Below are 16,073 nucleotides of genomic sequence, written 5' to 3'. Positions count from 1 at the left end.
AATTGGCACAGAGTGATCAGAAGGGGATAAATTGGCACAGAGTGATCAGAAGGGGATAAATTGGCACAGAGTGATCAGAAGGGGAATAATCTTTCAGAATCTTTTTTTTCTAGATTTTCCCTCCTTTAAAATTGGGTGCGTCTTATACGCCGAAAAATACGGTACTTTGATTTGGATAAATTTGAGACTGTTACTTTGATTGTTTTTGTTTGAATTGAAAACTTATATCAATTGTTCATATGTTTTCATAAGACCTTAATTGTAAACCCCTTTTGTAACACAACCCCTTCCTTTGAGCTCCACCTCTGGGTGTATAGCCAATGGGCCTTTTGCCTTATACTTGTTTATATCAAAATTCTCAGGGAGGTGGCAACTCAATGGCATATCATAAGGGAATTCCCTATATTTCATGTATTGATTCAATCCTATTGCAGTCAAAAAACAATTGCCTGGTCCATAAACAACATGCACCCTCAAGCATTTGTCAGATAAGCTTTTGAATTCAATCAGCCCACCACTGCCTTAGCATATGGCTAATAATATTTACCTAGCAAGAGGGGAGCAGTAAGCAGAAGATGGGTTTGGGAAATCCATAGTTCTTGCATCCAAAACTGCCCTTCCAGGGATAAACTTCATACTGTTCGGGTTTGGGGTTTCCTGTGTCTGAATAAACATACATCGCGCTGGGAGAGGGACAAGACACAGAAAAAATTGTTACAATAGGTTCACATTATTAATATTAAACAATATTTATATAGCGCCAACATATTACGTAGTGCTCTCCCTAGCCCCTTTTAGTGGTTACTGAAGAGTTGAGTCACAATACAGGGGCTGCCACCCGCCTACAATTTCTTCCCACCCAGCTTAAAATAAAATTCTGAGTTGAACACTAAATATATATTTTATACGGTATTACCTGTCATCAAGTTATATGTTTTTTTAGATTATTGATATGCATCTGTCTCAAAATGCACCTGAAGAAGCAAACCACTGGAGGCTGCGAAACGCATTGTGTGTGTTTTTGAGACATGTTGCTGTAAAATCGGAAGAAATATTTTTTGAATTGTATGTGTGTTTGTGTATTCAAAATCTTTGAATAAAAGATTGTTTTTACTGTATGATATAAATGTGATGCCTAAAAAGACCTCATTTGTGGTACATTTCTTCTGCTTATACGAGTGATGAAAGATTGTAATTTTTCTACATTGTTATAAAGTTTCAATTCGACATTAAATATGGGGACATTCTCTTTAAAAAAAAATTGGTAAAAATGATACAGATACCTGGGTTAAGGAATACTCTGAATGGCAAACGTTGTTTCCGTGGTACCAATGGATAAAGTGTGTGCGTGGAATAAAGATTGCGCCTTGCAGGGTGATAAAACCTAATGATTAAAGAAAAAAAAACGAATATGGTGATTGAATACAAATCAAAATGATGTGTGATTCTCTTAAACTCTCTCCCCTGAATTACCAACCATTGCCATAATACTTGCACTGTCAATCAGCAACAGTCATCTCACATTTAACTTCCCCTCAGTGAAGCATAAGGGAATAGCAGACTGATCCAACACATACTCTATGGCATCATCACCCCTTCAGAAACCAAAGAATAAATGCATTGGTAGCTTTGTCTGTTTTTTTTGCAGTGGGTAGAGCCCTGATGCCCAACATTTTGCACTTGTGTGGCCATCAAAGACATTTAAAGCAGTAAGTTTTTAACTAAATTTACAAAAAAAAATAAAATATTGCAAGCAGGAGGATTTGTTATTTCAGAGGCAGGACTGCCTGCAATTTTTTTTAACTAAACTCTCCTTCCGGGTTTGGTATCTTTATCTGGTCCTCTTCTGGGTTCAGGATCTTTAGCGATCTTGATTTGCCAGGCTGGAATGATGTAACTGCCCATGCACATAAGAGTCTTTTCATTGCCGGCAGCCATCGTACACAGCTCAGGGTAGATTATAAGGAAGATTGCAAACAGGCAGGAGAGTTTGTTTTATTGCAGCATTATAGAGCCTGCCTGATTGCATGTTCTTTTAGTTTTAAAGTGGAACTTTCATTAAAATAAAAAATTACCCTTACCTTTACTTTCACAGAGCCCTTAATCCCTCCACAATCATATACAAATCGGTTTTGCACCGGCCTAGATTTCTTCTTCGTTTCAGCGCAGAGGAACCAGCGGATGCTGCCTTCTTCATGCGCCTTCTTCCTATATCTCCCGATCTCACACTGTGCAGGCCCAAGGATAGGTGATGTTTCCTCCTGAATATGTAAAAGCAAAAAGTGCTATCTTACTGCACATGCGTGAGATTGGCACTTGATTTTTTACATTGCAGGTAAAAGCTCATTCTGCACATGCCTAAGATTGGGCACGAGCTTGCCAGTCTCTCAGTCCCTCGCACTGCAGTGTTTGCAGATTTTACTCCAGGCGGTACTGAGCGTCTCCCCCAAGCCAGGGTTCCATGGCATGAGGAAGGGGCACCAAAGCGCACAGCCAACTGGAAGTACCTGAATGTTCATTGCCATGAGAGTGGCCCCCAGGGGGTCCCAAACATGCAGACTCCATTTGGGGACTCTGGTCTTGAAATATTCCTGTGAAAATATCCCTTATTGGGATTTGATGCTTGTGCAGTGCTCAACCCAGATATTTTGTTAAGCCGGGTGGGAAGAAATTTTAGGTGGGTGGCAGCCCCTGTATTGTGAACAAACTCTTTGGTAACCACCAAAAACAGCCGGGTGGGTGCTGAAAAGTGCCGGGTGGTGCGCCCAGCTAAAAGTGCCTGGGGAGAACCCTGCTTGTGACCATGTATCTGGCAACTTGGTACATGTAGAGGGCTAATCTCGGTTAGTAGCAGCTCTTAGGGCCCCTGTGTAACATGAAAATTTCACATTTCTATGACAATCAGTGAAGGAGATATGAAGGTTTATACATGGAGATAATTACAGCTGAATAGACAGACACAGCTCTCAAGCTCGGATTATCTCACAGCACAAGGGGGGCGGGGAGCAGCTCCCTCTGCTAGTAACACGAGGTTGGGCACCCCTGTTTTAGAGGAGTTTTCTCCCCACAGTTTTCTCCCCAGCCCCTTTTAGCTGGGTGCACCATCCAGCACTTTTCAGCAACCACCCACTCACAATTTCTTACCACACAGCTTCAAAAAAATTTCAGTGTTGAACACTGCACAATGTAATGCTATAAAGGATATTATGTGAAGAATTATTTTTAAGCCGGGTGGAAAGAAGCTGTAGGAGGGTGGCCCAACGTGCTGGGAAGATCACTGCATTATCTGCATGGAATTTGTATGTTCTCCAGGTGTCTTCATGTGCCCTACATTCTATCTGAAAAGAATTCCCGCATTGGTTTCCTGTCGCATCAAAGTAAAAGTAAATCACATACAGCAGCACGTTATACTCGTTACCACAATGTAATGATATGACGGCTCACTAAACATTACATGCGGCTCTTTAATGATGTCGGGGCTGCATGTGAACCCCCAATAACATTCAAAACGACTCTCTCCCCTACAATCAATTATGAATGCTGCAGCCAGACTTATCCATCCTTCCCACCTACCTACCCCATACACAGCCTTCCCACCTACCTACTCCATACACAGCCTTCCCACCTACCTACCCCATACACAGCCTTCCCACCTCATTTAAAAGAGCACTCAAAACCCGTTTTTTCAAACTCACCTACCCATCTTCTGTCTTTTGAAACCATCACCACTTCCCACCATTCCATATCCCCCTCCTTTTGTGTGATACTTCCCCCACCTCCTAGATTGTAAGCTCTTCGGGGCAGAGTCCTCTCCTCCTTCTGTATTACTGTTTGTATCTGTCCATCATTTACAACCCCTATTTATTGTACAGTGCTGCATAATATGTTGGTGCTATATTAATTCTGTTTATTAAAAATAATAAATCACCAGGGCTCCATACACCCCAATACAAAACCCTAGACAGGTAATACAGCTCCATGTCTTTACACTTATTATGAATATTTTGCTATTTTGACACTCGGAGCTTTATTTCCTTCCTGCTCTTCTTTTTCTAAACTTTTGTAAAGCATACAAACAACCCAGTGCCCTCCAGCTACTGCAGGTGTCATTACCCTTCCCCCATTCACACACACTGGGTGCTCGTGGTGTTATAAACAATATTCAGTGGCAGTTTAACTCTGTAAGGTTTGTGTCTGACGTCTCCGCCATGCATGAGATTCACTCACCTGGCACCTAACCTGGCTGCGTTATACAGCAACCTTCCTATGGGAGCCGCCATGTTTGTTGTCATCATCGCTCAGGACCCCGGACACGTGACCTGTAAAGGCTGCCCCGCCCACTGCCTGTCTGCCGAGGAGGGAGTGGAAAGGGGGTTTATAATGTGAATGGGTACAGCAGCCACGTTTAGTATAACATGAATGCAAACTGACAGGGAAATTGTACAAGCAGCACATGTGAGGAGCTCACAAATGTGGAACAAAATCGGCAATATTTTATATTAGGATCTGCTTGGTTGCTATGGCAACATTCAGGTAGCTGCTGTGAGAGTATGATTTAATAAAGTGAAACTTTATGTATAAATGGAAAGCCATCAATCCATCCGCAAACCCATTCCAGAAGATCCCGTGCTGTCCCGTCTTCCCTTTTTTGTCCATCGCGGACTTGACGACGGGTGCCGCCATCTTTTTTCTGATTCTTCTTCCAATCGCGTACTGCGCAGGTGTGAGATCAGGTGACGCGCTTTCTGGAAAATGTAAAAGGGCCGATCTTACTGCCCATGTGTAGATTTCCCTCCGAGTATGCCAAGAATGTGCATGCGCAGAAGGAGCAGCTATCAGCCTCCTGACTTACTTAACGTATCTATCCCAGGAGGCTACAGGTTTCCCATTCTGCCCTTACCCACCGTGTTCAGGACTTACAGAGGGATCAAGTGATCATGTGGCTCCCGGCTGTTTGGTTACTCGCACCTGCAGCAGATTTGTCAGCAGCCCCCATTCATTTTCTATGGGGCTGACGCAGGTAGAAGCCACATGTAGCCTGAGGAAGCTGTAACTGCGCCGCAACCCCACCACCAGTCTGAATGTAGCCTTATTATTAATAAAAAACAGGATTTATATAGCGCCAACATATTACACAGCAGTGTACATTAAATAGAGATGTGCAAATGACAGACTTATACAGACAGTGGTATAGGAGGAGAGGACCCTGCCCCGAAGAGCTTACAATCTAGTAGGTGGGGGAATTTCACACACAATAGGATGGGAGATATGTAGTGGTGGGAAGAAGTGACGGTTTCAAAAGAGGATGGGTAGGCAAGTTTGAAAAAAGGGGTTTTAGGGCTCTTTTAAATGAGCAGAAAGTAGGAGCAAGCCGAATAGGACGAGGAAGACCATTCCAGAGAGTTGGGGCAGCTCTAGAGAAGTCTACTTTTTGTTCCTAAGCGTATATCTAAAGCAGTATTTAAAGGGGCATTTCCCTTCACTTCCTGTTCTACAAGCTCAACAGGAAGTGAGAGAATATCTTTTCAGTGAGAAGGAAACCTCTATCCCCTTTGAAAGATTTACCCTTTATTCCTGGTTTTTGGTGGCAATTCAAACACTTAGCCCCACTTTCAATGTTGGTGACCAGGGTGTGAAATGAACATCTAACCACTAACCACTCTCAACTCCCATCTAAATGAATGACCTTACAGAAATAACTAAAGATAGACTGCCAATCTGTGTGTAGAGTTCAGACAAGGGCTAGGAGCCAAGTAGGAGAAGTAAATGGCAAGGCAGGGAGGAGGGACGATGGCTGGGGATGAAGCAGTTTTTTAAGGATGTTCTGGTTTTTGGGCTTTGGCTAACATAAAAACCCGTCTCAGACAGGACAGCTATCAGTCTTTAATCATTCATTCATCCAATTCATATCTACTGCTACATTCAGTGCAGTATAAGGTATAATAAACCTGGATAAAACATCTGTGGACCTAAAGAGCCATCTTGGTAAAGGAGTGGCTCCATGCCAAAGGTTCAAGGGACTCTGCTCCTACAATTGGCATTCCTAAGCAGTTTTTGCATGCAGATTACCTCAGGTAATGCCCACATGTGGGGGTTGAGTCTCCTAATTAAAATAATGAAATCTAATGGGGCCAGGAAATGGTTTGGCTGTGGAGAAGGGGCTGGATGAGGACCTCCAGGCAAGCCTGTGGGCTCTGACTTGGTGCAGCTTCTAATGCACATTGGGCCTGATTTATCAAAGCTCTCCAAAACTGGAGAAGATAGACTGTTATGAGATAACCTGGGTGATCCAGGAAACCTAGAGATTGATAAGGTCAGGACTGAAAATCTTTGCCAAATAGCAAAAAATTTTAAGAAATCCATTCCAGGTTTGCTGGACCCCCCCATGATAGTCTATCTTCTCCAATCTTGGACAGCTTTGATAAATCAGACCTGATCACCACTTTATAGGAGCCTATGGAGAAGGCAATTATTATTATTATTATTATTATTATTATTATAAGGCAATAGTTTTGATCACTATAGTAAACACTGCAGATCAGTTGTTTTTTTTTTTCCCCTGATTTTTCAAAAGTAACAGTAAGTAGCTGCATACACTACTTCCAATTATAACAATTACTCTTTACATATAGATAGAACTTCTGATCGTCAATTTTGTGTCCATAGAAAAGGGCCCAGGGCCACCATTAGGGGAGGATGAGGGGTAATGTTTGATTAAAAAAGCGTGATTTTTGCAATAGTGAAACTTTTAGGCATGAAGAAGGGGAGCCCAGGATGTGTACTGACTATGGAGTCCAGAAATTTCTGATAGGGCTGTGTTACAATTCTGGTTATCAGGAAACAACACTTTCCTCTTATTAAAACAATCAAGATTTCAAAACCTTAAAATAAAAATATGGCACTGGACTATCAGATTGAGACTTTTTATTTATAGCCCCTTGGATTCCTATCAGACTTTTTTTTCATGTACAGTGCCGATACAGGTTGATTCTTGATAAGGAAGGAGAATATTCCTTTCAGTTGTCACGGAATATCAATATAATAATTATTTTTATTTTTGTGTTATGTGAAATTGTAACAGATCAGGAAAATGCGTTGTGTGTATGATTTAAGACCAAAGAAAGCAGGAGACAGATTCTAGTCATGTGAAGGAGAATTTATTTTTAACCACAAGTCATTTTTCCCCTTATGTAATACAGGGGAGCAGCACTTTAAACCGGTACAAGAAGACAGATGAAGGTTCTGGCTCTAGAAGTATCTCTGGGATCACACGCTGTAAGCAGGGACTGGAGCTCTTCAGTGAAAGGAAACCCTTACAGAGAAATAGGAGAGCTGCCATTATTGACCTCCTGAATTTATAGATGCCTGGCTGTCTCTGGTCTCAGTGAGCTGGGTTCCTGGGAACGAGCCTTTGAAAAGTGAAGTCAGGAAGTGAAGTCAGGACTCCTAACCTCCATTGCAAACCAAAGCAATGGAACCATTTAATCCAGATGACAACAAACCAGTATCTTCAGAAAAAAGGTTAGCAGTGAAGACTTATATATTGCTGACCTTTTATTTTAAGGATATGCATAGCCAAAACGTTTTTAATTTTTAGAATAAAATGACTCTTAAGATAAATAAGGGGGCTGCCAGTGCTGGACACTGGAAAATGGTGGTTGCCTGCCCTTCATCATTGACCCAAATCAGAACTCCTCATCTCTATACAGCTCATTCCAGGGCTGATTGTCAGAATAATCCTAAAGATTTTTATATAGTGATAAGTTATAGCCCCATGAAATTGTTCATACAAACGAGAACCCTGATTGGCTGATTTATCTGCCTATCACTAAATAAGAAAATAGAACAGTCGAGGAGATGGCATTCACCTGTTTTTAGCTGCACACATGGCATATTGATGGAGGAGTCATTGTATAATTGGTGCCTGGACTGGTATCACTGCCTAGAGCATTTAGCATATTTGGAAGACTTTCTTTCTCTATAACTGCAAAAGCATGACAGATGTAAATATCGTCAGCCTTCATAACCTCCCATGATAGGGTCATTTTATTCTTTAATTTGTCCTATTTGGTAGCGGAATTGCCCTCAGAATCAATTGCCACCTAACAGGTGTCTCCCATGGTGGCCCATTGTTCACCAGATCTGAGAAGATGTTGCTTCCCAGAAGGGACTTAGCAAGTCCTAATTTCTTCATACTCTCCCAAAAAAACAAAAAATAAAAAGCTCAGGCTATACATACCCTTTAGGGAAAAGAACAACAGATATTGGAGAGGGGGTCCATTACTGAAAAATGGACAAAGCATGCAAATCCAGAGCTCTGATTTCACCGCCTACATGCCTGCTTGGGCTTTGCTTAAGCCGGGAACAAACGGACCGGTGGCACAGGTCAACAACGGCAGCCATATTATTTCTCATGCAGGTCTTTCTAGTGAAGTAACAGAGACACAATTCATCTTTCCAAATACAAAAGCCAACGAACAGAACATAAATGACATCAACCTCGGCCCCTTGATCAAAGGTGACCAAAAGACAAACCGTCCACTTACAAGAATTAAATAGAATCCCTTGCGTCCTTAGTGCAGGAAAGGGAGATGGCGGCTGCCAAGAGGAACAGTTCTTTTAGGCACTTTTAGTCAAGAGTCCCTGTATAAGGGGAGACCCCTGATTAATAAATAACACCTGAATGTACAGTACAAGCTGATCTAAGCACACGGAACCTTATCACATCGCTGTATATAACAGTCCGGGTTCTGAACACTGATTTTTACACTTGGATATCATTGCAAGTTAGCTGTGTTTTATTTAACTGCACTGTATTGCGCATGTAAAGTGCACCTGTCATGGAACATGCCAGTCTTTTTATAGGAGGCTCAAACAAAGGTAAAAGAAGCAGCCAGTCAATACAGAAAAATACACTGACTTCTGTGATCCAACAAAAGGATTTTACTCTGATCATTCTCTGTTCATGATAAGTTGCTACAAATATGTCTTCGGTGATATTGGCCCTTAGGGCCCATTTAGATCTGGGAGCTTTGGTCACTCGTATGGTACTGCCACCAGCACATGAGCCAATATTGGTTTTGAATGGCTCCACAAAACAGAACATGCTTGTGGGAGGAAAAATTCTTATTAGGGTAAGTTGGCAGCCAGTTCAGTTTGAATGGGCTGCATTTATGCATCTCATAGATCTAAATTGAGCCTCAAAGATCTACTCAGATGGTCATTTATTTACAGTGCAACAGTGCATTTTTTTTTTTTACAATGAGAAAGATAGCAGAGGAAAATGCTCATGAAGTAGAAGATTTGACTTTAGTTAATATATGTGATGAGAGAGCAGAGCATGCGGACTGCAATAAGTAGATAGCAAAGAAAGAAACTAATCTGGGGATGATTGTCAGAAACAAATGTAAGGATATTGAAATAGAGATATGTTATAGCCTGATGTTGCTAAAAAGGCAAATGAGTCAGCCAAGCCCTACATCAGAGTTTTAAGAGACTTCAGCTGTTAACATCAGAAATTGATGGGAATTTTTAAACTTGGTGCCTGGGCTAGTATCACTTTGGAAGACAGAAATGAATTTGTAACATGATTTCACTTTTTCTTTTATTCTTGAAGCAAACGTGTGGACCTGTCCCTGAGAGCTAAGCTGCCATTGTGGACCGGGTTCTATGATATACAGCTTGCCTATTTGGTTTTCTGATCCTTGGCCTTTAATGCGTTTGGAACCACTGACCCAGAATGAGCATGTAGCTCAGGTATTTACCACAACCTGTCACACAGTTACCTGCAGGCTTGTTTCAGGTGTGACAGAGACTACGGACACCACAAGATCAGCATTCCATGCAGGAAAATAGCAGTCTATAGAATAAGGTCAGCAAGGGCAGCTTCCAGTATCAGCATGTGTAAATGGAGGCTGCCATTGCTTGCTATCCTTCTAAAAACGATTGTTGCTCGGCTCTTATGTGGATGACGATTCATGACGTCACACTTCAGCTCCAATCTATCCAATGCTCATTCTAGGTCAGTTATTTGAAATACTGAAAACAGAGCCAGCCATTTAGCTACCATTGTTGAGAAGAGGTCAGCAATGGTGACCCCATTTTGCTTCTCACTTCATGTTCCTTTTAAATACAGCAGCAGATAATTTGTCACATTTTAAAAAATCATCTCATACGGGCTTTGTTTGGTATGCCATTGGATTCACCACCACAACTTGGGAGAGATGGAAAAGGGCAGGGAAAGGGAAGCACAAACACCGCTGTTTACAAATCAACTTTGTCCACATCGAGCCTGCAAACATACCAACAAATAGGGGTTAAAATGGCCCATTGCAATATTGCCCAACTTTTACGTGTTTATTTATTATGTTTTTTGGGTAAAAAATGTTTTGTATGCAGCAGATCAACTTTCTATGATGTTGTAATCTGCAACCCCCTCAACCCCACCTCCTTATGGCTAGATTGACCAGAGTATGGCCAGCTTTTAATAGATTTTTGTGAGATAACATTTATTACTAAATCTAACATCTAATCTATGAAAATTGTAATTAATATATGGCCAATTTAAGAATAATGGGACTCCTTTAGTACCATACGTTAGTGATCTCATCTGGTTTAAAATGACTCTGTTATAACGAAAGTATGGGACCTACCATTGCTGGACTTCTTTTGGTGCCTGGTTCCAATGTTTTGCAGTAACAGATATGTTGTAAATTAGTGTTACAAATCTTTAACATACTATAGGTAAGATACTCATAGCATATTGAAGCGAAACTATCATGAACTAGCATTCTCCATGGAAAAGTCAGCAATGGCAGCCACCATTCAAGTTATATGGCAGGACTAACTAAGGCTACATACACACATCAGATGATTCTCGTTCGATAAACACCTCAGGGCTGATATCGGACAAGAATCTAGCAGGTGTACAGCGCTCCTTGTCCGTCCTGGCGGATCCACGAACAAGGAACTATCATAATGTAAGTGAAGGGGAAAGAGCACAGCGGGGTTCCGCTCTGTGGTTCTCCTGCCCTCCCCTCTCCATAGAGCAGAACGGTGCTGTATGTACAGACCTCATTCAGTCTTTTGTCATTGGAAAGGGTCGTGAAAGATCCTTTCCAACAACAACTACTGCACATGTGTACACAGCCTAAATCATTGAATGTAAGCTAAATACAGCAGTAAAAGAGAAATTAATACTGCAAAAAAAAAAAAAAAATCCCTGCTGTCTCCCTTTGGGACTGCTTACAAGATCACCGCAAGGGAGGCTGCACTTGCATTGAATAAGTACCAGAAATGGGAATGCTTATGCCATAATTACTGCAGGAATGCAAGAGCAATTATAATATGCAAGCCCAGAACCACCAGGCCAACCAGATTTATTGACCTTAGAAAAGGCCAAGCAGCAAAGGTAATTTTCAATGAGATGCCATGATTTATTTTCATAAAGGCCAGATTCAATTTATTAAGGACAATTGGAAAGGTGTGTATACAAACTGGGGGTGTTTACAATGATCCTGCAAGATCTGGCAATACAATAATTTGCATCATTATAGAAAGCGTCTGTGTTCCCCATAATTACCAAGTTGTCCCTTTTGATTTCTAAATATTAAGTCAATGCACCACACAAGGTATTTGTATTCAAGAAATGCCAAAAGTATTGCACATAGCAGCTGTACTCCAGTTGTCGCGTTTCTGATGCTTGGATAACAGAGGCAATTCCTTAACATTCTTTTTATATACATAACCCTCATCTAGTTGAAATAGCTTATTTTTTTCTCTTTTAGCTAGAGCGAGCCAGGGTTTTAGCCCTGAAGATGCAACGTCAAGACCCTTGAGACATGCATGAGATGTGGCAGAAGGCTATTCAACACTTTTTCTTTGTGAAGAGATCCAATGATTAAGTTCTTCTGTCTGGAACTCCTACATGAATAAGACATTGGGAGCTTCAGGTATTGTTTTTTTTATTCCTATGGAGAATCAGCTAGCAAGCACATAGATTTTATATCATATCATATCATATGGTGGAATATCCATAGACATATACACTTGCTTTAGCAGATTCCAGAATACAAGCTGAGAAGCCAAGTTCAATCTGTCACAGGCATGTCGTGGGTTTGTATATCTCCTTACTGAAGCCCTAGAAATCTATAAGGATCCATGTGAGATTTGAGAGTTCTATTTTCCATTCTCAAACTCTCAGCAGTTGACCTAAGCAAAATGCAATTTATGTTTTAAAGACTTGTGGTCCACAGGAAAAGCGGTGGACATTTAGAAAGTTCTTGTAGCCTTTCTCTTCAAGTGCTTCCCAATGCATTGGGAAGTACAATATGAAACAGGCAGAAAAATAAAGAGTTAAAAGAAATATATAATAAAGGTTCATTAAAATAAAAAAAAAAAAAAAGCTAAGGCTGAGATGAAGGATCAGTCCTCATGTTTGCCGAAGCTGGTAAATGGGTCCTTTGTAACCTATAAATTTTTTATTTCTAAAGACTTTTTAGAGATTTGTATAGGAAGAGTTTAATACCAGGCACTGCACGGCAGGACAAGATTGTTCATCTCCATAAATAAGGCACCTCAATTTCTAAGGTTTCAAAACAAACTGAACTAAACACAATTTAATATAGAACAAAAAAATAAATCATAGGTCATTAACGCATTAACCCGTACACAACCATGGATTAAAGGGAACCGGTCAGAATAGCTACCATCTTTCACAGCCAAGGCTCCCCATCCTCCAACTCTAAATCTGTACTCATGTTCGGGAAAATCACATTACTGCAACATCAGATACAATGACATGCCTGCCCTAAGATCTTCTTTATGATGGGATTCTCAACTGTACCAGGTATTAGCTGTAACCGGTTTCCATTAAAAAAATTGGAAATAGGAACTCAGAGAAAGGTGTATGCACTCCTACATGGTCACCAAGCAGCATGTTGGTCTCATAGTTATATACAGCTACTTTTTCACACAACACTGCAATATTTGAATGGTAGCTGTAGAAATCTGTGCACTCCCATGAAATCAGGAGATCCAACTGCACCAAATGTCAGTTGAGACCTAAAGGCAATGCAGTTGATGTTCTGATCTGCATGAATATTCACAATAAAGGCTGACCTCATTCAAATCAAGTTTAGAAAAAAGTTCTAGCGTAATGCTTTTCCTACTTGTGTTACCAAACAGATGTAACTACACCCAGGAAATTGGTTACACATGTAGACATGAAGCCATTTATAGGTTTGGAGTCTGGAGGAAACCACCAGTGTAAGTTTCCTGTAATCATACGCCTATTCTTGTGGCTGATTTCGAGGTGATTGGTGCACTTCAGTGAGGTGCTCAAAAGGTGTGAACACAAAAAGGATTAATGCATTAATAAGAAGTGCATTGTAACTCCAGGCATGAATGTTTGGGGAATTCTAAGAGACAAAGCATAAACTATAGATCATATTTTATGGATTTTGTCTTCCAGCTTTGGCAGGAAATGGAGCTGAGCCAAATGGATCTGCACTTGAGATGTCTGAAGTTCTGTAGGTGACTTGATTGATGGGAACCGATCCAGCCACAGAGGCTTTTGCAACATGAGATACAACTTTATAAGCAGCAATAGGCTGTGCTTCAACATGCTGGACATCTTGAGGGTTGTAGTGACGGGAATATTTGGACAAAGACTGAGGGCGGAATGGCTTTGTAACCACAGTCCCAAATACGACCTCCTGGGCTGCCTCAGGGTCGGGGATCCTGTGATTCTCTGCACTGTGTGGGTCCTTGGAAGCATTTAGATAAAGAGAGGCCTCAGGTGACTCATTGCTTCTGCTGGAATGTGCATACAGGTTTCCAGTAGTGTATGAAGTCTTTATGGAAGCGCCTCCCGTTATCAAGTCTGTGTTTCGGAATGTGGAATTAGCTGCTGATGAAAGTTCAAGCCCTTTGAGAGATGATTGAGCTTGAGATAGGGCAGCAGGATCTGTCTCTTCAACACTTATTTTCCTTGTGAATGGAGCTCTAAGGAAGATGTCAGGTTCTTCTTTCTGGCTCAAAACAGCATTGGGCTTGGCTACAAATGGAGCATTTGTGAATATATCAGAATCATCCTGTAGAACCCTGGAACTTCTAAATGGAGCAGTTGCAAAGACATCCACTTCTTCATTAAAGCCCACCTGGTTGATTTTCTCTGGTTTATATATATGGGACATCTGGCTAGAAATAAGCTCCTCTGGAGATTTAACAAATGGGATTTCCTTGGGCTTTTTAGAACCGTCTTCTTCATCTGATTCCATTAGAAGTGGTCTTGATCCACTGCAATCCAACAGGTCAGTCTCAGGGTCCATACCTTCCCCTTCACTGCTATGAAAAGAACTGCAACTGGATGGACCTTTTGATGGACATTCATCCTTTAACTCTAAAATATCAGTGTTATTAGTAGGCGGAGGGGCAGCACCAGGACCTTTAGGTGTTCCATCATTCCCTAGTGAGAAAGCATGGGCACCTTGAAGGACTCCTAGAAAAAGAAAAAGAAACACATTTTTAGGGTAATTTAGATTTGAAACTTCAAACACACAAATGGGCAGAATCAGGAAAAATCAAAAGTGATCTTCAAATAGCAATAAAGTTTCTTAACTGTTCACACTGCATTAAAATTACATTTACGGCTATGAGTTACCTAAAGGCCAACTGAACCCATAACTGAACAAAGCAAATTTACAAAGTCAAAACCTAACTAAGCATAACTAAAATTGGTTGTAGCTGTACAGCTGCCTGAACTCACCATCTACTTCCTGGGAATCACTCCGACTACCTGTCTGCACGTAGAGATGCGTGGTTTCCACTGTAATGTGGGGATGCTAAGAAACATAAATGTACATCTATTGTTCTCCTTACTTTGGGTGGCACATGGTCACATCTGACCAGCATTGCCTTGAGAGGAAATGAGATATAAGGCAGAAAGCATGCACATTTGGCCCATAAAACATCCTATTCATCACTTTGTTCTATACACCATCAGTATTCCCATATTAACCTGACCAATTTGTTGGGCTTTAATTGCCATGGCTTTGCCAAAGGCCCCTATCAATTATGGCAAAAACCAACTGAAATGGTTATTATTTCCGGTTTAAAAAAATGCAAACTCTATTTGAGGTCACTGCTTTTTGCTGACCAAAAATCACAGCAAATTTCTCGAGAATTTGAGGACTACTACGTCATCTCATTACAAAGCCAACTGGAAACTCTCTGATCCTGTTCTGTAGCCCCAATTACAAAAGCATTATTAACCCTATTTGACAGATCATACATTTAGGTTTTGCAATATATTTAAAGAGATTAAAACATAACCTGCTCTGGAGGATGTAATGATGTAGGTGCTAATTCTATCATTCTCTGCCCAGGACAGCTTTAAAACATGACATGAGAAGGACGATGCCGAATGCTCTGCCGCCTACAATAAGAACTGTAGTTGGGACCAGAGAAAAAAAAATGCAACATTGAAGAATAGGGAGGGTGAGTACTGCTATGGGACCCTTTATTGTGGGGTATTGTGGAATAAATGTAAAATAATTTAGACCCCACTGAAAGATCAGGCATTTTCAGAACATATTCCCTTAATATGCTAAAGAGAATTCCATCCCCTGCTGCCCTACAACCTAAACTGCTGCTCTGCAATACTTATCAGAAAGTTCGTCCAGATTGCCTGGCTCGCACAGCTTCAACATGACCCAGGCCCTGGCTGGGTTCTAAAACTGGGATCTGGAGTTAGTTTAGAGCTACTATGTAAACGCCATTATCACATTTTAATAAAAAAATGGATTTCTATTGAGTTGATGTGGGCTGAGGTTGGTGTTGGAGAGTTCCCTTCACTTTCTAGTTAGTAAAATGTTTTCAGCAGGACAAGGAACCCTGATAGAGCCAGCAGCAAACCTGACCATGAGTTCTAATCCCACCACGTCTATACAACAAAATGGCTGGGCATATACTTTAAGGCTGTTTTAGATCTTTACTTGATTTATTTATTCTATGTACAGGCTGACGTTCTGCTTTGCAGTCTACAGATGTCCTCTCCAATATTCATTGTTGAG

General features: G+C 41.0%; 2 protein-coding genes across 7 annotated transcripts in view; both read right to left on the bottom strand.

The window, feature by feature from the left end:
• The window catches only part of NFU1 (NFU1 iron-sulfur cluster scaffold), a 26,386-nt gene extending 21,728 nt beyond the window's left edge, over positions 1–4,658 (bottom strand). The window contains exons 1-3 of the mRNA XM_072402822.1: positions 4,228–4,658; positions 1,284–1,384; positions 548–683 (exon numbers count right to left, since the gene is read on the bottom strand). Coding sequence (XP_072258923.1) covers positions 548–683; positions 1,284–1,384; positions 4,228–4,295 — 305 coding nt within the window. The 5' untranslated portion in view covers positions 4,296–4,658. The remainder of the gene's footprint in view (positions 1–547; positions 684–1,283; positions 1,385–4,227) is intronic.
• A 2,477-nt stretch (positions 4,659–7,135) lies between these two features.
• AAK1 (AP2 associated kinase 1) overlaps positions 7,136–16,073 on the bottom strand; it is a 108,251-nt gene continuing 99,313 nt past the window's right edge. For all 6 annotated transcript variants that reach the window (XM_072402813.1, XM_072402814.1, XM_072402815.1 and 3 more), the window contains one exon: positions 7,136–14,500. In XM_072402813.1, the coding sequence (XP_072258914.1) occupies positions 13,452–14,500 (1,049 nt within the window). In that variant the 3' untranslated portion in view covers positions 7,136–13,451. The remainder of the gene's footprint in view (positions 14,501–16,073) is intronic.

The sequence above is a fragment of the Pyxicephalus adspersus genome, chromosome 2 (assembly GCF_032062135.1).
Source record: "Pyxicephalus adspersus chromosome 2, UCB_Pads_2.0, whole genome shotgun sequence".
NCBI lineage: Eukaryota > Metazoa > Chordata > Amphibia > Anura > Pyxicephalidae > Pyxicephalus > Pyxicephalus adspersus.
The sequence above is the reverse complement of the archived record's forward strand: the minus strand, read 5'-3'. Positions and strand labels throughout refer to the sequence as shown.